Below are 21,815 nucleotides of genomic sequence, written 5' to 3' on the forward strand. Positions count from 1 at the left end.
CCATTCAGTGGGAGAAAGAATAGCCTTTTCAACAAGTGGGGCTGGGATAGCTGGATACCCATATGCCAAAGAAAGAAATTGAACCCCTATCTCACACCATATACAAAAGTGAACTCAAAATGGATCAAAGACCTAAATGTAAGGGCTGAAGCCACCTGTTTAGAAGAAAACAGGTGTAAACCTTCATAACCATGGGTTAGACTATGGTTTTTTAAATACAACACCAAAAGCACAAGCAGCAAAAAACATATATATGTAAATGGCACCATCAAAGTAAGAAAGTTTCTGTGCTTCAAAGGATAGCCTCAGGAAAGCGAAAAGGTAACCCACAGATTACTTGATTTGCAGAGAAAAACTGCAAATCATACATTGGGTCTGGGATTTGTATGTAGAAAATATACAGAATTCTTAATAAGAAAAAGACACTTAATCCAATGAAAATGGGCAAAAGATCTGAATAGACATTTCTCTAAAGAAGCTCTACAAAAGGCCTAGAGTATACAAAAAGTTTCCTAACATCATTAGTCATTAGGGAAATGCTGATAAGATACCACTTTACAACCATTCCGATGATTGAAATCAAAAGACAGACAACAAGGACGCCTGGGTGGCTCAGTTGGTTAAGCAGCTGCCTTCCACTCAGGTCATGATCCCAGCGTCCTGGGATCGAGTCCCATATCGGGCTCCTTGCTCGGCAGGGAGCCTGCTTCTCCCTCTGCCTCTGCCTGCCATTCTGTCTGTTCATGCTCGCTCTCTCTCCCTCTCTCTCTCTGACAAATAAACAAAATCTTAAAAAAAAAAAAAAAAAAAAAAAAAAAAAAAAAAAAAAAAGACAGACAACAACAGGTAGGGGCTAAGAGGTGGAGAAATCAGCGCCCCAGTATAAGGCTGATAGGAATAGAAAAATGGGGCAGCAGCTTTGGAAAATGGGCTGGCAGGCCCTCAAGAGGTGAAGCAGAGAATTACATTATAATCCAGCAAATGTATTCCTAGGTAGACATGCAGGAGAATAAAAAACACTTTCCACATGTGAACTTGTACATGACTGTTCATAGAACCATTATTTGGAATTACCAAAAAGTGGAAACAACCCAAGGGTTCATTATCCAGTGACCATCAGGTAAGCGTGAGTCTTTTATTCAACCACAGAAAGGGATGAGGCACTGACGCCTGCTACCACGTGGATGACCCTTGAGCACATCCCACCGAGTAAAGGACGCCAGACACAAAAGGCCACATATTGTATGATTCCATGTATAGGAAATGCCCACAAGAAGCAAATCTATAGAAACAGAAGGTGAAGAACTTGGGGTGCTGTGCAGCCCTTCTGGGCCGAGAGAACTGCTGCAGAGGCAGCCCAGGGGTGGACAGCCCAGCGAGAGCGGTGGTCCTACCCAGCAGTGCTTGGGTTAAACCCCCAGGCCCTGGAGGGTCGTCAGAGAGTTGGGGTCCCTGAGCCGCCTCAATTCTGCGCTGCTCGAGGCCTGGCCCCCAGGGCTCGGTGCTTCATGGCAGTCCTCAAGGCCTGCAAAATGGCACCCTGGCTGTTCCGCACGTTATAGTCACTAAGTTGCAGCAGGCGATCAAAGTCTTCCTCCTTGTAGGTCATGTTGAACAGGGAGTAGGGCGAGTTGGTCCCAGTGAGATCCACCTGGCCCACTGGGAGCTCTGCAGGGCTGCGCTGGACACCTGCCCAGGGGTGAGAGGGATTAAGACTAGGACCCAGAGGCCTCCAGAGCTGGGCAGGAGGACGCCTTGCGGCTGGGCAAAGCGGTGGGCTGCTCCTCACTAAAGGGCTCCTTGCTCTCCCCCCAGGCCTCTGTGTCCTTTGCCCAGAAAGAGAAATGTGGAGAGTAGGTAGAGATATGAAGGGTTTGCTGCTCCCCACACTTCCTTGTGGCAATGCACTCCCACTCCTGAGGCAACACCGTGGTATCTGTTTCACCTTCCAGGGCAAGGAGCAAACGGCTGGACCAGAGTCAGTCATCCTAGTGAAGGGTTCTTAAAACTCATGATGGAAACAGGAGTCTGAAAACCAAAGGGATTTCTGCTTTTTAAGAAGCAGTCTTTGTTGAAAGAGAGAGAGAGAATTCTAAGATGCCAGCTGAGCCTGTTAAGGGTAAAGCTGGAAGGTGTGGAATTAGAGCGGGAACCAGAAAGCCAGGAATAACACACAGAAGTGAGGCTTCTCCACCTGAAAGGTCTGACCAGTTGGCAGGAGGCAAGTCTGGAAGGCATAGTGATGAGGTTTTACATTTCAGGGACCCCCAGAGTAGAGGCCCAGCTTCCTGAGAAGGAAGGGCTGGGGTGGGAGGGAGAAGCCAGTTGAAATCTCAGGTAACGTCAGGAGAATCTGAGAGCCTGGGGTGGGGGGCCTCTCTGTCCCAGCTGCCTGGCCCTCCAACAACGTGGTGCCAAGCCAGGGTGGAGATGGCTGCAGACGGGGATGACGCAGGAAGGCCTCTGGAGGCCCGGATTCCCACACACCACCCCAGGAGAGCAGAGGAGGCCAGGTACAGCTGAGGTGAGCAGGGGTGTGTGTGTAGCAGGGGAGCCTGGGGTCATGACACAGGACAGCAGCACTGTGACTTTGCCAGCAGAGTGCTCTGCAGGGACATGGTGTCCCCAACAGAGATCAGCACACTGCCGGGTCCAGAACTGGGTGGAACTAGCCTGATGACCCCTCCGCCCGCCAGTCCCCATGGGAACACCGGGAAACTCGAAGGCCATGCCTCCGAGGGTCTGGCCTGCCAGTCTTGGGAGGAAGGGAGGGGATGCCTTACCAGGGGCTGAGTGGTCCCTGAAGGAGGCGTTGACCAGAGGGAAGTGCAGCAGGAGCGGGGCATCAGGGCAGGAGGGGTCTGAGAAGAGGTGGCACTCTGGTGGCTGGTGTTGGTCCTGAGAGCTGGGCTCCACCCGAGGGAATGGCAGTCCCCGGGCCCTGCAGTACACCTCAGTCTGCTGCAGTGCCTGGTTGGGGGTAGGGGGCCCAGAGAGAACTGGCTACTTCCTGTTCATCTCAGGTCAGTGCTCTAGAAAATGCTAGAGCTCCAGCCCAACTGGACTGCTCCATGTTGGAACAAGCTGGTCCTGGCCTGTGTGTGGTCCAGTTACAAAACCCAGTGTCTCCTCAGAGGGAGGTGAAGCATTCACTTCCAATGAATCCAAGTGGTCAGCCAATGTTGTTCGGTTAGTATCTTCAGGGGAGGCAGAGACCTAGCACTCTGTTCCATCTGGGATTCTGTTGCTAGGCTATGCAACTCCACAGAGCCTTGAGCGCCTCAGTAAGGGACTCACTTCTGTACCAGAGCCCTATTCCTGCCCCCATACTGCCCTACTCCTGAGTGCCCAGAGATACCCTGAGGTAATGGTTGTGGACAGGTCAGGATCTCCTCGCAGATTCTTCTTGGGTAGGTGCTTCCTCCCTGTCCACCTGTCCTGGGAGCCCAGCACCCCAGCACCTCCATAGCCCTTCCCAACCAAGGGCCCTGGCAGGAGTCTGTGAGTCAGAGCCTGTCACCCTTCCCTCCCCTTGGGGGCCCAGGAGGTCAGGGTCAGTGGCCCAGTGGCTTGCCCCTGGAGCATGGCCTGGCCACAGGGTGTCTGGGGTTCCCATGGGGCAACCAGAGGCACCTCAAAGGACGAGGGTAGGGAGTAGTCGAAGGAGAGAATGAGGTCCAGCCTGCGGCCTGGCCGGAACATGGAGGGACAGCTGGTGTTGAGGAAGTAGCCGGCATCTACCAGGCAGAGCTGGGGCTCCTGAGGGGTTAGCTGGCTAGCAGTGGAGTCTAGCGGGCAGTCTGATGGGGGAGGCAGTTGACAGTCAGTTCCTCGGCCACACTGCAATTGCCTCCATGTCCCCTTCTGTCCTCTGGCATCACTCTCTGTGAGGACACGCCACCCAGCCCTTCCCAAGACCTTCTGCAGGCCGACCCCAGAAGGGTATGCCATGACTCACCCACCCCCAAGTCCTCTGCCAGTCCTAACCACGGTCTCTGTCCCCACCGGAAGCCCAAGCTTATTCTCTAGGGAGACATGGCAGGGGGGGCCCTTACCTGCCCAGGTGGAGAAGTCTTTCTGGCTATAGTAGTTCTGGTGCAGCTGGAGGCCCCGGAGGAAGTTGCAGCTGTGCTGGTGGAAAGGCCTGCCCGTCAGTAAGCCCTTAAACGCCTTGGCCAGTGCCGTCCCGGGTTGCAGCCATGAGGCCTCCAGCCACGAGGAGGTCTTCAAGGAGGCAGGAGACTCCTCTGGGCTCAGAGAAACAGATGTTGGTCAGGTGAAGGGCCTGGAAATGCCTGGGCCTGCTTCCTCTCGGAGAGTGTCCCTCCCCCAGCATCTGAAGAGGAAGCCGCCTCAGCCCAGGCTCCCCTTCCTGCCTCGCTTCTTACCCAGGTTCCTGATCTTGTCCTTGAGGTGCTGCTTCCGGGTGTCCTCAGAGCTGAGGAGGTCATACCAGACATCCAGCAAGTTCAGGGACAAAATATTGCTCCAGATACCTGAAGGCCAACCCCCTGACAAAAGTCAACCTCAGGCCTCAGCACTTGGCCTTCCATCACACAGAGGGCGGGGATGGAAAATGGGAGGCAGGTGGGCTGCTCTCACAGCCCTACCCTAGTGTCCCACCACCCCCTCTGCTGGGGGCTCTGCCAGACCTGAGCACAGGAATCATGCCCAGTCAGAGAGGCCTGGCGCAGGATCGGCCACAATCTTCAGAGTAACCATCACTCACCTTCCAGAAAGCAGATCCGGGACTCAGGGAGCTTCCTCATCAGCTGCCCCATGAAGAACTTGGAGCCGAAGAGTTCACTGGGGACAAAGGCTCCATACTTCAGGAACCCAACTTCATAGGGGGAAAACTCCACCCACTCTATGGGAACAGGAGCAAGAGGCAGGAATGAGAGGCAAGTGGGGTGGGGAGCGCCCCAGCTCTGACAGGGGCCAATGATGCTGCCCCCAGCCTTGTCCCTGCCTGGCTGATTCCTGGACTGACCATCCCCACACCCAGCCCCTTGACCACATCCCCACCACCACCCCCCACCAGGTCCATGAGCTCTGCTGCCTGGCTCATCAGCCCATCAGAACCGCCTCTCTTCCCAGAAGGCTGAGCAATCTGTGTAAGTTCCCTGTCTGAATTCTCTAAAGACCCGTGCACAGGGTGGTATGCGTGTATGCGTGTGTGTGCGTGTGTGTGTGTGTGTGTGTGTGTGAGGGTTAGTGGGCAGGGCTAAAGATTGTACCCTTGAAGTCGAAGGTCTCCAGATTGTTCTCTTTGACATTGAGGCTCAAGTAGAGGGGCAGAGGGTTCTGGCCCTGCTCCAGTCCTGTTTTCTGTTCCGACAGCTTCTGGTCCATCACCTGGGATGGGAGGCATGAGGGCCTAGGTGTGGCTGGGAGCACCCTAGAGGCAGTAACTCCACCAGGACTGCGTGGAGTGGAGGGGGGCAGAGGCTGAGGGTGAGGAGGCAGCTCTCCATTGGACTTTGGATGGCATGGGTGGGTGCACCCATCCAGTTCTCACTCCCATTCCCATATTCCGACCAAAGGCAGGGGTTGCCATGTAAGGCTAAGGAGGTTGCACACTGCGTATCTCAAGAGAATGCCATTCACAAGGACTATGGTGTCAGGAGTGACATCTCTGCTCCTGTGGTCCGTGGCCCCATCTTTATGGGTTGAAGGGTGGAGGGGATGGGGACACTGATGCACAGACCACACACACACACACACACACACACACACACACACAGTGCTTTCCAGAAAGGACACAGGGATCCCCTTTTACAATATACACTATAAGCTCCATCAGGGGACAGGCTGCCCCTTCTAGATTTACATGAATGTAGTCCAAGTCTCGGCCCCTCCAAAATGCTTTCCAGGCATCCTTGGCTCTCCCTTACCTGCCCCCCTCTTTCCTGCTTTGCACAGTATGAAGTTGTACCCCATTGTTTATTCTTGCCTCTGTTTCCAATTTTCTCTTCAATAAAATACCCAGTTCTGCCTTGATGGCAGGGACTATGGTTTTTTTGGGACAGCACTCCAGAGTTCTTGGGGCAGAGAAAGGTCTCGTTCCATTCCGGACCAGAGATGCCAATAGGGTTCATGTCCAGTATCAGCAAGGTTAATGGTGGTGGCTGCCTGAAGCCGCCCTTGGGAGAGAGCCTGCCCCAGGCTGTGGCTGCTTCTGACAGAGGGAGACACGTAGCACGGACCCACAGGCCCTCTCTCGGGGCTCTCCGAACTGGAAGGCACCTCACTCAGCAGCTAGACCTTGGAGGTTCCCAAACTGCCTGATCTGCCCTTATCAACTGATTTACCCAGAGGATGTGCTAAATAGATGACTAGGTTACTTCTGAGAATCAGCAGAAGCCACTGAGGAATGTTCTTCAATCTCCCCAGATGATTCTGATGATTAGCCAAGTGTGTGTCCCAGGATTCTAGCCCCACCTTCCCAATGAGGAGTCCCACTCCCACACCCATGGCAAGGACCCTGCATTCCTCGGTGTATGTCTTCCTCCCGCAGCCCTCTGTCACTGATGGGTCCTCTTCCTGCGCCCCCTCCCCAAGTTCTGCAGGAGTACTCTGCAGGACCTGAGTTACAGGGAAACCACAGGAAAAAAATCCCCCAATGCAGCTCAAGCCCCTGGCGCTCTGTACCATAGCGACAAGTCAGACCCACAGCTGTGAGTGTGTGTGGGTACTGAAGAGGGAGGGAGCTTGATTAATAACTGTGATTTCCCTTCTCAAAGTCTTCTGATTCGGGAATCCTGTTTGCCTGCTCTTCTGACATGTAAGACGAGGGGAAATGTGTCCTTTTACTCCAGAGGCACCGTTTCTGACCTGGGGGAAAAGGGTCAGCTCACCCCCTCCATCTACTGAAATAGTTGAAATACTGAAATACAGTATTATTGAAATAATACTGTATTCTTTTTCCTTTTAAATAAAGCTCACCAGCAGCGGCAGGTGCTCCAAGCCCCGCCCCCATCCCCCCACCCCCATTTCCAAATGAGTGTTCCCAGCCCTGCAGGTCACCGCTCTGATGATTCAAGTGTCCCCAGAAGATGTGGGAGCTGGGTGTGGTGTTGGCGATGTGTTGACATGGTCTAGGCACTGTATGGGCAGGGGGCACTAAAGCCAAAACCTTTTTGGCCAGAATTGAAGAAAAACATGTAACACCTTAATTCAGGAAAAGACAAGAGAAAAAAGGGTGCCAGGGTCCTGGGATTAAGTCCCACATCAGACTACCTGCTCAGCCCGGAGTCTGCTTCTCCCTCTCCCTCTGCCTGCTCTCCCTGCTTGTGATTTCTGGCTCTCTCACTCTGCGTCAAATAAATAAATAAAATCTTAAAAAAAAAAAAAAAAAGATAAGAGAAAAATTATGAGTTTCGTCCTGAGGAATGGTGAGCAACTTCTAAGAAGTTCAGGGCTTGCTAGCAAAAGATAAAAGAAAAAAGTTTGATAGACATGGTTTGAAAAGCACTGATTATAACTGGTATATTTTACAAGCATGTTTTTGTTTTGTTTTCAAAGCCTGAAGCAGTATTCTAGAAGTGTGTAGGCTAATAAAACTCTGTGTAACGTTCAGGGTATACTATTTCTGTAATAATAATATTAACGAAATTGTGATTTCTTATGGAGTTATATTTTCTGATATTTAAAATGACTTTTGGAGCTGTATATTGGCATAAAATAGAGATAATAAATGCTTTTATCCAAAAACTTATATTTGAAATACACACTAAATTTATCTGATTAAAGAATTATTTTAAAAAGCATACAATGAATGTTAGCTTTAAGACATAAAGCATGATAACTAAAAAAAAAAATTTGAAAAGCTTTAACATTGAGACAAAATTTTTTAAACCACATGGGTGCTCATGCCACAAGATTTTTTTCTTGCGAACCAAAAACACCCCAAACCTTGTTTGTCTTTTACAAAATGACTATGAACCTTGTGCCTTGTACCTTAAACCTTGTTAAGTCATTACTTGAGGATCAAATGGTAATTAAATGAAAGTCTTATTTATAGCCTCAGATCAAACTGTATTTTTTAGCACCTCATAAAGTAAACTGTTAAAACAAGCTTCTCCCAACTCTATAGTAATTAACTGCCACCACCAGGCAGAAAAGTCTTTAATAATTCACAACTGAATTAGCAGAAGTTCACAACTGAACATGAACTTTAAAAGCATATCTGAAGAATACACAGGATATATTAATAAAATAATATTTCAAGTAGTTACATGGGTTTTAAAAATTAAATACCACTTCAATAAAAATTCTTTTTTTAAAAGATTGATTTATTTATTTTAGAGTGTGCATGAGAGCAGGGGGAGGGGCAGAGAGAGGGGGAGATAAGCAGATGTCTTGCTGAGCAGGGAGCCCCACATGGGGCTCCATCCCAGGACCTTGAGATCATGACCTGAGCTGAAACAAAGTGTCTGATGCTTCACCAATGGAGCCACCCAGGTGCCTCTCAACAAAAATGCTAACATCTCTCATGAAACATGAGTAGCTGATTCTATTACATGTATAGAAGAGCAAAGGGCCAGAAGGAGCCAGGGTGATGTTGAGAAAAACCAAGGTGGCGAATGGGGGTAAATCTGCTCTATTAGATACCTGCATGCATTACAAACCCAGGGTCTCTAAATCAGTGCAGTGTTGGCCCATGTTGGAGAATCAGCCCCATTAGAATGGAAGGGAGCTCAGAGAGTCCCATAAATATATGAAGGCTGTCACAGGATACAAGTAGTGATGCAGATTTGTGGAGAAAAAAGAATAAGTGGTATTAAGTTTAATATGTTTGCTATTCCTATGGAAAAAAAAATAAAACTGGGTTTGTGTTCACATAATACCTGAAGATCTATTAAAGACTAAGTCCTAATTGTGAAAAACAAATCTTTAAAACTTTTATAACAATATATAGGAGATTATAACTTTAGGAGAGGGAAAGATCTTGGGAGACTCTAAATGCACAAACCATAAAGGAAAAGAATGATAGACCAGATTATATTAAAATGATGCATCAAAATCTAGTAGAACTGATAAAGGATTAATATCCAAAATCTATAAGGCATTCCACAAAATAATATTAGAGGTGAATTAATAGAAAAATGGAAAAGGATTGCAGTAGGTAATCCACAGAAGAGGAAGTCCCAATGAGAAATATACATGAAAATATTATCAGTCTCACTAAAAATCAAGGAAATGGGAAGCTACAATAAAATTTTGTATGACAAAAAAATTTTTTTGTATGACACCCATAAGATGAACAAAAAATTAAAGGTCTGAAGAGCGTGTAGAGAAAAAAAACATGGATACACTTAGAGTGGAAGTGTGAATTAATGAAACCTTTTTTGGAGAACAATTGGCAATAGGCAGGAAAGCTGAAGATGCATTTACCCAATGGGCTAAGAACCCCAACCCTGGGTATGTATCTTCGAGGTGCAGAGAACCTCTAACATCTGTGCACAAAGAGACTTGTTCAAAACCATTTCTGCAAGGAACACTATATTTTTCTTAAGGATGTACAATTAAAGGTATATACAATAAAATATATAATAGAGGTAAATAAAGTATGTTATGTAATTATATGTTATGTATTATATAATCCAATCATGTATACAGACTGAAGATAGAAATGTGATGAGAACCCCAAATTTAGGATGGTGGTTGCCTCTGGGGGTGGGAGGGAAATGCGACTGGGAAAGCTTCCACAGGAGCTTCAAGTCTTTCTGTAACATTATATTTCTTAGGCTTGTTGGTGAGAATGGGCATATTCATTACATTATTCTTTATGCTTTATGCATTTTCTTAGGTCTGAAGATTATTATAATATTTAATGATAACTATTGTTTATATAATAAATATTGTTAAACTAATACATTAAAAATAAGAATGGTTGGTAACTTCCAGGGAACATTGCTCTTACCAGCAAGAATAAAAATTAAAGAAAAAAATCCAAAGTAATTCATTTTTGGTTAGTTTACATGATAATCTTTCTTGGTCAAACTTCTGATGCCCTAAGATAAGGAAGGTATGAATCATTCCTCTGCTAATGTATTTGATGGTTTACTTTTTTATTACAAATGTTAAGGGTACTTTTTTGTGTGTTTTAGTTGTTTCAAGTTAATTCAGATAATTATATGTGGTAAAACAATAGTGGAAACAAAAGAACTGATTTCAGTAATTGTATCAGTTGATGTAAGATTAAGCAGTTGACTTACTAAACTTACCTTAAAGAAGCAATTTATAAAAAATGTTATCTGCTCAGTTTGGTCTTCCTGGTGTTACAATAAACAGTAAAGAAATATAATAGCTGGGGTCCCTGGGTGACTCCAAATGGTTAAGCCTCTGCCTTAAGCTCAGGTCATGATCCCAGGCTCCCTGCTCAGTGGGGAGCTGGCTTCTCCCTCTCCCCACTGCTTGTATTCTCACTTGCTATCTCTCAAATGAATAAAATAAAATCTTAAAAAATATATGTAATAGCTAATAATGTTAACTCTACAGCAAAGACCATTGAGTGTTCAGAACAAGCCTGTGAGATAAGTACTATTCTCACTCATCCCCACTGAATAGAGGCCAAAACCCAGGCACAGAGAAGTTAGTAACTTGTGAAAGAACACAGAGCTAGTAAGGGGCACTGAGATTAAACCCAGGCAATCTGGCTCCAGAGTCTGTGCTTTTAACACTACCATGAAGATACAGAAGAAGATATTCTATATTGTAGTATTCATAAAATAAAAATTATTTGAGCAATCTCACTGCCACATAAGCATAGTGAAAGTTCTGTTTGCTTAACTGACCTTGGCACTGACTCTTCCCTAAGCTCCTGAGAGATTCAGAAATCTCTGTTTTATGGCCATGAACTGAAAAATAGCCTGACTCAAAAAGGCAGGATCCCAAAGTACAGCAGCCACTGAGACACTATGGCCCCTGCGTCCTTTCCCCACAGATCCTAGCCTCCTTCACCCAGTAGGAAATGCACATGCGCAGCAGCTAACTGCGTGGCTGGCTGCCCCAGGACCACAGGTGCACGCTGGTCCAGCCTTGCCAGCATTGGTGCCCTACCTGGTTGTGCAGCATGGACTCCAGCACGAGAGCCCACAGGTCCACAAAAGTCGTGGGGTAGCCTTGCTGCGCCCGCAGCTCCAGCTCCTGGTGGTAGCTCGTTAGGCGCTCCGGAGAGAAGACCTCCATCTTGCTCTTGACCAGGTGCTCCCTGGCATATTTGATGGGTCCTTCAAGGTCCTTCTGTGACCACTCGGGGTCCCCGTAGAGGTGGGCCATTGTCCTGGGAAAATAAAGGGACAGTATGACAGGAGGCAGAGGCCCCGGATTGGGTCACTGCGACATCTCCTTCCCATCCTCCCACTTCTCCCAAGGTAATGCTCCTGCAGCCAAGGCCCTGCCCATCTGGAAAATGTGTCTCAGGGCTTTCTCTCAGATCAGCGCTGTCCAATTTAAACATAATGTGAGACACAGACATAATCTAAAATTTCCCAGTAACCACAATTTGAAAAAGTAAGAAGAGAGCAATAAAAATTTTTAATAGTATTATTTTAATTCGATATACCCCCAAATTCTCACTTCAACATGTAATCAATAAAAAAATTAACATAATTTTTTTTTCAAACCAAGTCTTCAAAATTCTCTGTGTATTTTTATCTTTATACCACATCTCAATCTGGACTAGCCACATTTCAACTGGCCCATAACCACATAACTAGTGGCTACTGCATTGTACAGAACAGATCTAGACCCTACACCCATCTTCATGGGCCTGTCCTGAAGCCCTTGAAGACTGCTTGCCCACAGCTGTCATCTAAAATCCTCTGAGTTTACTCTCCTTTTACTGCTTCGAGTCACATTTCAGTAAGACACAAAGGAACGAATATCTAAAAGTGAGAAGTCCCACCTCATCATAGGCAGGGTGGGGTATATAGGAAGGCAATTTTGTCTTTAAGTAAGAGGTTAAGATAGTACCTCTTCATCTCAATTTTTCCATCTATATTATAGGGACAGTAAAAATTAAAAAAAAAAAAAACCCTACCCTAGAGAGTGTTATAAGGATTTAAATGAGATAATCATGTTTAAAGAAAAAAGATCTACTGACTTGGAGTTCCTGACACATGTCAGATCAGGTGTTTTACTTGGGCTGCCCCAGGACAATCGTAAGGAGTAAGAACTACTATTACCCTGTTCTGGAGATGAGTCAACTGAGAATCAAGGGAACTTGGTTGCCCAGTAAGGGGTGTTACAGAGATTCAAACCCCAGCTCCTCCTGAATCAGCTGCCTTAGCCCTCTCCAGTAGCATAGAATGGGTGTCCTCCAACCCCATCTCACGGGAGGACCTCTGTAATACCTACTTCCTCCCTTTTGAGAAAGCCACCTGGCACCCATCGGACTGTAGTGCTCACACCCTCTTGACTTCCACACATAGAGGGGTTCCTCTGGTGTCTGCTCCATTCTCCTCTAGGACCCTATCATCTCTGCTCTTCCAGTCCCCAGGCCCCTCACCATGTAGAACCCGAGATGCCACTGATGTAGGTGACACAGTCCAGGAGGCCCAGCTTCTGCAGGGCCAACAGGTGGCCGTAGAGAGCGGTCATGGCCCGAGCACCTCCTCCTGTGGCCATAATGCCCACAATGGGGACCTGGACTGACACAGACACAGACCAGCTTAACCAGGACCAGGATGGAGGGAAAGGACCTCGGGGCCAGAGCCTGATGCAGTCAGACTTAGACCAAGAGCAGCCAACCTTTCCCTCTCCCAGGAAGTGACAGCTCTCAGCCCTGGATGGGGCCCAAAAGGGAGTGAGAACCCCACAGCTTACCACCCCCCGCCCCGCCATCCCCCACACAGCCACTCTCATCTCTGTTGACTGGAGTGTCTAGAGAGGGCGAGGATCAGGTACTTCCTTAAGGCCAGTCGAAGGTACTGCACCCACATTCCCCTGTACCCCAAACCTCATCTTCCTGTAGGTCTCTGTCCAGCTGCAGGATATGCTTGAGAGCCTTGGCCACCACCTGCTTCCTCCTGCTCAGGAAGGCTTTCTCCTCTGCACACAGATCGAAGCCCAGGTGCACATCCAGCTCCTTAGGGCTGGGGTAGTAGAGGATCCGAAGGTCAGGGAGGAACTGCATAGCTCAGCCACTGGCTGGCCACGCCCAGGATAGCTGCCATATTACCTCCTTGCTCTCAACCCCAAGGGCCACCCATTCCACAGCACTCCCTGCCTCATGACCACCACACACCGTCCACCCCACATATGAATGTCCCTTACCAGCTCTCAGTCTTGAGCTGCAGCCTCACTCCTGAGGTCTGAAATCAAAGTGAGAGACTGGATTAGAATATTCTCAACCCTGAGAGGTATGTGGGTATCCCCTGGGGGCCTGGGCTCCCCATCTTTATTCTCACTGGCACTTCCCATCCAGTTGAGGCCACTTACATTTGTAGTAGGAACGTGAAAGGTCACCTCCTTTCCTACGGCCAAGGACCTCAGGGGCACAGTGAGATGCCCAGCTGACTCGTCTGAACTCCAGCTGTTACTTGAAGAGCTCTGGAAGGAAATATGCATTCATTCAACCAATCCTTACTGAGTATCTAGACAGACGAACACAGTCCCTCTCTAATAATATAATCACAATATTTACAGTGATTATAATTATACCACTTATAATGACATTATTAAAATACTTGCTGACATTTTTTGTTCTGAGTTGTGTATATGAATTGATAACAAAATAGGTAACGAACAGATGTTAGCAAATGTTATACAGGAGAAAAAATGTGGTAAAGGAAGTCCTAAGCAGTGTGATATGAAAAAATAAACAAAGGTGTGGTGTGGGGGGTCTATTTAAGATGGGGAGTCCAGGAGGGCCCCTCTTGGCTGAGATCTAAAGGAGGAGGAAGTGGAGGAAGAAGAGGAGGAGGAGGAAGAGCAGGCAGCCTCGGAAGCAGCCAGAGGAGAACCCCGAAGGCCCTTGGTGTGTTGGGAAAGCAAAAAGAGACATATAGGCTGGAGCATCATGAAAGAGGGGGAGTACAGAACAAAGGGAGGCAGCAGAGCTGGGCAAGAACCAGGCCATGCAGAGGCACAGAGATGGGGATTTCTTCTAAGACCATCGAGGCAGATGCCACTGAAAGGTTCAAACAAAGTCTGACAAGACAGGGCAGTCCCCACGCACACTCCAAGCTCCTGGTGATTCTCCCTATCTGCCAAAGGCTTGGTGCCTCTCTGGGGGAGTCTGGCGAGGCCACAGGCACCTGGCATTGGCCTAAGAGGGGCCCGCAGCAGCTGGAGCTGGCCCATGGCAGGGAGCTGTAAAGCCAGGACCCACCCTCACACGAGCACTCAGTTTTCCCTCCTGGGCTGCCATGTAATGGAAGCGGAAGGCAGAGGCTGGACCCAGCACCGATGTCTGCGTGTCTTCATAGGACCCCTTTAGCACCAGCTCCAGCTCCAGCTTGTCCTGGTCTAGGCAGAGAGTGGGCAGACTAGCACGAGGGGAACAAGAGCCAGGAATCCGAGCAGGGACCCCAGGAAACTGGCAGTATTGCTTGGACATGGGCGAGACCTGGGAGTTTGGACCAGGAGAGCCAGGATTCTGGAATGGGCCCTCCCCAGCCCACTGGGTCCCACAGCCCCCATGGGACTCTCACTTCCTGCAACACACCCTCCCCCAGGTCAGGAAGACCCTCGAGTCCACAGGAGAACCTGTTGCCCTCATGCTGTGTGAGCAAGAAGAAAGAGGGCCCACACAGGTGTCCCAGCCACTCCATCTAGCACTGAGCAGGCCTCACCCGTGACCGTGGTGGTGCTCCCAGCACGGTCCAGACAGACATCCAGGCAGGACAGCTCTCGGGCCTGGGGCAGATCACATCGTGGGCCGGGGGCTCAGCAGGGAAGGCTGAGGTCCCCTCAACCTCACCCCCTGAGCCCCACTGTCCCCAATCCACCACACACTGAACAGGAAGTGGGACCAGAGTGGGACCAGAAGAACCGCCAGCCCCCTCCTCTGATTCTGGAGCAGTCGGGGGAAGCCCCACCTCCATCCTGTGCACCCCCCCCCCCCAACTTTCAAAGATCTGCTGAACTTGGTGGATCTCTGAAGGCCGCCCGACCCTCAGGCACCGTTCTTTCCTCTCCGTATTTCTCTGCAGGCTCAGCCTGGAGAGTGCCTTCTCCCACAACTGCTCCCAAACAGTAGCACACAAACCACTGGCCTACAGGATGATGGACCAATGTCCCAGTTGTCCTCCAGCTGACCAGCTTGCCAAAGGAGCCCACTGCATTCTCTGTCATGCCTGTCACCTGATGCCCACAGCCCACTCAGCTCCTGACTGACTCTCTCCCTCAGTCTGACTGAGTTTACCTGCCCACCACCGCTCTCCAGCACCTCAGATAAAAAGCAGCTGCCATAGGTATGATGATTTTAACATGCATTTGTAAAAGTAACACTAGCCCACCAAGCAGGTCCTTGTATGACCCTGAGGGTAGAGGCCTCCTTCCCTCACACTAGGCCCTGCTGCCAGGTCATACCTGTGTTACAGGCTGGCGACCTTTGAGTAGAAAGCTTCTAGTCCATTGTTTACCACCTGTTCGTGTTGTTGTGAACTTGTTGTGAGCTTGCACTGTTTCAGAAGTGCTGATCAAGACCCTCCACTGTCTCAAGGAGGAGCTAACTGACCCCTGACTCTGTCCCAGAGCCCCCAGGTTGGAAGTGCAGTGCTCTGGAAACTTCCTCTGGGCCTCTGCTGTGCAGTGCTAACACCCCAGCTGGGCCTGGCTGGCCTGTCGCCCGCCATCTTCTGAGGCTAAGAGCTAGGAGTCCATCACAGGTAATGAAACCCGTCAGGAACACCTACAATTCGCCCCGACACTCCCTCAGCCATCAAATCTTGGGCCCAAATCTTCCCCCAACAGAGTCTCGGCCTCCCTCTCTCCATGTTCTCTTAAGGCCCTGGCCCTTTCCAGCCCCCAGCCCCTGACCACAGCCCCAGGGGAACCACTGAACTGGGTGGCCCCGGGTGGTCTTGCCACAGTACCCTGTCTCTGCGTATCCCTTTGGCACCTCCAGCCTCAGTGCTGGCTCTGGGACCCCTCCCTCAGCTCCCCCTCACAAGCCAGGGGAGGGTGGTTTACCACAAGGACGTTGTTGGTGATGAGGTTTTCTGGAGAGTCCGACCTGGAAAAATCAGAATATCCGGAGCTCAGCCTGACAATGCAAAAGGTCCCTGTACTGAGCTGCCCCTCACAGCACAGCCTCAAGCCCCCATGGGGCCTCCCTGGGTGATGCCAAGGGACCCCAAGTCCTGGATACCACTCAGGGGGAAGGAGGGGCTTCTGAAGATTGCCATGTGGGAGAGAGAGGGAGAGTGTGGACAAGGAAGCAGTGACCTTTCTCTCCTCATTGCTCTAAGAGGACCCCTCCCCTCCGACCCAGACGGGCAGGGGTGGGGGCAGGAGGGACAGAGAATCTGGGTCAAAGACATTTCCCTATATAAAGCCTGGGTCCTGAGGCACTCCCTGGGCTGTGTGATTATTACTCACGTTTTTTCCAGCTTGAACTCCACGTCCAGCTCCTCCTGTCCCTGAAATCAACGATGAGCAAGTCGTGAACATTTATACATCTTTAGAGGTGACACAGTTCTTTGACCATGCATTGTTTCGTCTCCAGCAGTCGCTCAGGGAGGCGAGATACTACACTCTTCCCACTTTACAGATGTGGGAAATGAGAATTGGGGGAAAGAGGGGCTGCCTACCCAAGTTAGCCACAGCTGATGAGTCTGCAGAGAACAGGCCTCTCTCCCTGGCAAGGCTGAAGGAGGACATAAGGAGAACAAGCCAAAAGAGGCTTAAGGATGCCCTAGTCCTCTTGAGAGGGACCTGACCTCAGAACCCCACCCTCCCATTCCCCAGCCTTCCCCTGCTGGAGAAGGAGCAGAGACCTTCATAAAGCAGGCCTTGGGCACCACAGGCAAGCAGTGAGCAGGAGTGACAGAGTGCTCCCCCCCAACTGCCGCAAGGGTGAGTTACGCAGGTTTTGATTGATATTAGGAAGTTCACCACCACCAGAAACCTCCCTCCCGTGACTAAAATCTCTGCAATGAGTGATTCAGTCTGTAACAGTCAGTTAAGCCTTCTCCTTTCCTACTACAATATAAATATCCCTGGGAGGGGCTTCCCTCTTTTGTGAACACATTCAACACAGCAGCATTCCAGCAGATGGGAGAAGCTGGGGAACTTCCTCAGCCTGGAGGGCAGAGGGGTGGGGTGCAGAGGGGTGGGACTCTCCACTCACCTGGGGACGCAGGGAGAAGGTCTTCCGGAGCAGCTGGCCTGGGAGGACTTCTGAGATGTCATAGAGAACCTTGAAGCAGGCATCGTCCTCCGTGACTGAGTCCTCATCATAGACATTTAGCTCCAGAACATTCTAGGGACCCGAGAACAGCAACTTAGCACATTATTTACTTATTACTATACTTCATACCTGTTGAGCCCTTACTTGATGCCCAGGATCGGAAAAGATTATTATGCCTCCATACCTTGTACTTCAAAGTAAAAATAATAATAAACCTTAAAAGCATTAAAAGGAAATCCAGCAAAGTTCCTAATCTTCCCCTGCTAATTTTTGTTTTTATAAAATATAAAATTCTTTCAGTGTTTCCCCACCACTGCACACTTCCCCCCCTTTGCTGCCCCCAAGGCACCATATGTACCAGGCATTGTTTTAGGAGTCTTCCATGCTTTATCTCATTTGACCTCAACAACCCCCTTAGGAAGGGGTTCTTACTGCCGCTGTTCCACAGATGGTCTTAGAGAGGACCAGCAACTTGCCAGAGATCAGGCTCTCAGACACAGGGTGGGTCACACGTTCTCTCCCACACAGCACACGGGACTGGGAACAAAGACACTCCTCCCCGGTGTCTCTGACTGAGCTCTGGAGGAAAAGTGTGCTCCGATAGGAGGATATAGCCTGTCCTTAGGTGGGTGGTCCTGGCCTTTACCTTGACCTGATTCTGGATTAGGAAACTGAAGGTCTCATTCCATACAGGATGACAGGAGTTGGTGATTGTTTTGGTCTTGAACTTTGTTCCAGGGACAGTTGGCAGCTCTAGGGTCACATAGGGGTCTGCCTCACTCACTGTCAACGTTAAGAGAACAGAGTAAGAGAGAATTCCTTACACTCCTCTCCAGGGGCTTCACCATGGTTCCTACCATGATCTTGGTGGCCACTGCGGGCAGCCCTCCCCCACCCCCAAGTTCCCACCTGGGCCTTTCCCACAGGTCATCTCTACACCCTTGGAGCCTAGGAAACAGTTACTCACACAAGTCAGTCCAGCCCAGGTTCCGTGCCTCCAGGACCCTCACAGTGAGCCTCCAGCAGGCAGAGGCCTCCCCCTAGAGGGAGAGAACAGACTGCTCAGTCCCTCCTGCTCTGTCCCCAACCCCACCTCTCTGTGCTGAAGTTTCTCCTGACACACTCAGTGATGCTGCCAGGCATCCTGGGACCAAACAGCTTTCGCCCACCACTGCCCTTGGGGCTGTGGTCCTGGGCTGCAGCAGGAAGGGCATGGGAGACCAACCAGGGGTGGAATATGTGGGACCCCTTCCCCTCCGGGGACAGAATTGCTTCTGAGCTTCTGTGTGCTCTCCAGGACAGGGGAAGGACAGAGGCAGCCCAGACTCCCCCTCATCCCGGGGGCCACAGCCTGTGTGGGCTACAAAGTGTCTCCACCTGCTCCTTTCCAGCCAGTCACCATATCTAATTTGGGCATCATTGCCCATTTCTCTCTCCGGTCACCAAGAGCCTCTCAACCTCAGAAAGCCCACTGTCCCCTAGCAGGGTATTTTTCCCAGGGTGAAGCCCTATTTCTCATCATTTCTAAAACCATCACTAACACAGAGCATCACAGGATAGGCTGTGGCAATAGATACAATGATGGGTCATTACTCGGGGAGGTTGAGTGGATGGGCAAGGCAGACTCCTAGACAGGATATCTGGATCTAAACCTTGGTCCTCTGCTTTCTTGCCGTGTGACCCTGGACAAGTCACTAAACCTCTTAGAGCCTTCATTGCCTCATAAATAGTGGGACTAATTAATAGAGGCTAAATGTGTTAATGTCTGCAGAATGCTTAGCAAAAAAGTAAGCAGTTTCTAGATAATTATTATTCATTACTATTTATTAAGGGCTTGTTCTGTTTCTAGGTGCTGTACTAAGCATATATGTATTCCAAATTGATTTATCCTCTTGGCTCTCCTAAGAGAGGACTCTCATTTCCTCCCATTTTACAGATGAGAGAACTGAGGCTTAGAAAGGTTGCCGTAGGTCACAGAGTTAGCGGGTGATCTAGGTAGGATTCAAGCCCAGGTCTTCAAGATCAGAGCTCACACCTCCCGTACTGTTCTATCTCCCCAGGACTTTGTTCCTTTGTTAAAAGCATGCAACTTTCCCCCACTGCCCTCTGGATACCTAAACAGTCGAATTTCATAGATATGTCCTAGACCAATACAGATATTGACTAACTAACTAATAAGATGCTCCTGAGGGCATTGGGTCTTCCCCTCCCCTGTTGAAATGTCCTGCCTTAATTGATGACTGACCCTGAAAGTTGTGAAGGGCTTCTCCAGACGGGATTCCCCGCACCCCTCCCCAGGCCCCTGTCCCTTCCCATAGACTCCTGGGAATACCTCCCTGCTGGGAGTCTCAGCCACTGTTTCTCCCTATGCAGGGACCCCGGGGCATCCTCCAGCCTCTTCCCTTTGGAGAGGCTCGGTGCCAGCCCCCGCCCATCACCGGGGATGTGACCCAAGGAATCTGATGTGGCTGGAGTTCCCCATACAGGAGTCCAACCACGGGATCTTCACCAGCAGAAGGAAAATGAGCAAGCTGCCTATTCCCCTGCTGGCCCCCAGCAACCCACTGTGGTAGGGAGGTTGCAGAGAGGAGGAGTGGACACTTCAGGCCCAGCCTCAGGCCCTGTATCTCCTGAGTCGTGCTGATCCGATGCTCCCGGGTCTTGGAGCAGGCCAAGTCCCAGGGCAAGTCCGGATGCCTGGCCTTGCCTGCCCTGCCCGCCCAGCTCCTGCTGCCAGGACAGGCTCCAGGCCCCTGTTCCAGCAGGAAAGAGGCTGGGTGAGGCCACTGCTGAGGCGCACTGCTGAGGCGCACCGGGAGTCAACTTGAAGGCTGAGTGTTGAGGGTCTGACCTTGGGGATTCAACCAATCCCAACAGCATCCGCTGGGGCTACGTGCTTTCCAGGCATGTGGGCAGACTTAAGCCCTCAGAGTCGCTGCACCTTGGGCTTCAGTTTTGTCCCTGGGCTGGGTCTAGAGCAGGCAGAGGAAAAGGATGCCCAGCCTTCTCTGGGGAGATGAGGATGAACACAGGTACATCAGAAACCTCCAGGGCTGGGTTCTGGGGCTCCAGCTGCTGATGAGAGGAGCAGATGGAGCCCGAGCCGTCCGGCCCCTCCACCGCCCCACTCCTGCAGCCTTGGGGTCTTGCCAGACTAGCATCTGGGCATTTTCATCAGTGTCCACTTGTTTTGGGGAGGAGGTCTTCTAGATCTCAGGCTGACAGGGGCTGGGGCAGGAGGTGTTGTCCTTCAATGAAGGGGTCCCTCTCTGTTTCTCAGAATGGCCTGGTACCTGGCTTGAGCCAGGCAAGTTTTCTCCAGGAGCACCCGTCTGGAGCTACTTGACCGGATCTGACTTGAGCTTGGGTCTCAGGGCCAAGGCTCCAGAAGCCTGGCAAAGTCTGAGAATGAGGCAAATGCCTCAGGATGGTGAGCTTGACACACTTAGCCTCTTTCATGGCCCCTGCCTGGGGCACCAGGGGAGAACCAAAGAGCCAGTTCCTCTGGCCCTGGTCCACAGCACAGGATGAGAAATCTGCCTGAGAGAAGCACATGAAAGGAGTGGGCTAGCAGTCTATAGATCTCTTTGGCCTGGTGGCAACCTCCTCTCTTGGCCCAGTGAGTAACTGGCATGGGGACTTGGCCTGACAAAGCTCTGGGGACACACAGGGTGGTTTCTTGGCCCCTGCCAGTTCCAGGAGGCCCACTACCTGCAGAGGTGAACTATGGGCCTGGTGGGCTGTCCTCTTGTGACACGCAGCCACTGTGTTCTCTGAGGCGGTATGCAAGCTTTGGCAGGGAGGAGGGTAAGGACCTCTAAGGGGATTGCTGGCTGATCACTCACAGTGGAGGGAGAAGGTTCTGGTCTCCCAGGCCCTCCCTTCTATGGATGCCGTTCATCCATCCACCCCCTCCCCCACTCCCCATTCCCTCGAACAGACTCTCTTACCCTTTGCCTCCTACCCTTGGCCCCTGCCTGGGCAGAGACCCCAGCCCTGGGAGCCAGGCCTTCCCCAGAGGCCAGAATCACCTTGATTTTCACCGAGTCAGGCTTCTCAGAATGCACCCCGGCCCCAGGTCCTGCCCTAAGTGATACCCAGGGGCTTGGCGACACTGTTACCTGGTGAGGATGGTCAGGGGGTCCCCTAGTTGTCAGTCTTTCCATACCAACCCTTCTGGCTCCACTCCAGATCCAGCTCCTGCCAAGAGGCCAGTTCCCTGGACGGCTGTCAGCAACTATCCTAATGGGATGGGGCCGAGAATCTGCCCGCCTCTGAGGAGCTGCAATCCTATAAACAGGTTGGGGCTCCACCCCTGGGTCACTCCCTTAGCCTAGCATCTTCCCCTCTTCCCCAAGAGGCTGGGCCAACCAGCATCTCCAGAAACCTCTGGCAGGGCTCCAGGAACCACAGATGGAGCACCCCTTTCAGACTGCAGATGCCCCAAGGAGGG

General features: G+C 50.4%; 1 protein-coding gene across 1 annotated transcript; it reads right to left on the bottom strand.

Moving 5' to 3' along the window:
- Nucleotides 1-1,322: 1,322 nt before the first annotated feature.
- On the bottom strand, nucleotides 1,323-21,528 carry PLA2G4D (phospholipase A2 group IVD). The gene is made up of 20 exons (XM_059181257.1): nucleotides 21,484-21,528; nucleotides 18,330-18,402; nucleotides 18,009-18,145; nucleotides 17,303-17,434; nucleotides 16,552-16,592; nucleotides 16,144-16,186; nucleotides 14,802-14,865; nucleotides 14,339-14,475; nucleotides 13,447-13,557; nucleotides 13,282-13,319; nucleotides 12,965-13,100; nucleotides 12,515-12,651; nucleotides 11,065-11,287; nucleotides 5,238-5,355; nucleotides 4,730-4,867; nucleotides 4,389-4,496; nucleotides 4,056-4,247; nucleotides 3,634-3,800; nucleotides 2,784-2,970; nucleotides 1,323-1,689 (listed from the first exon to the last, which is right to left on the bottom strand). Exons 1-20 carry the CDS (start codon nucleotides 21,526-21,528, stop codon nucleotides 1,463-1,465), a joined length of 2,454 nt encoding a protein of 817 aa, XP_059037240.1. The 3' UTR covers nucleotides 1,323-1,462.
- Between the last annotated feature and the right edge of the window lie 287 nt (nucleotides 21,529-21,815).

The sequence above is a fragment of the Mustela lutreola genome, chromosome 7, assembly GCF_030435805.1.
Source record: "Mustela lutreola isolate mMusLut2 chromosome 7, mMusLut2.pri, whole genome shotgun sequence".
Classification (NCBI taxonomy): domain Eukaryota; kingdom Metazoa; phylum Chordata; class Mammalia; order Carnivora; family Mustelidae; genus Mustela; species Mustela lutreola.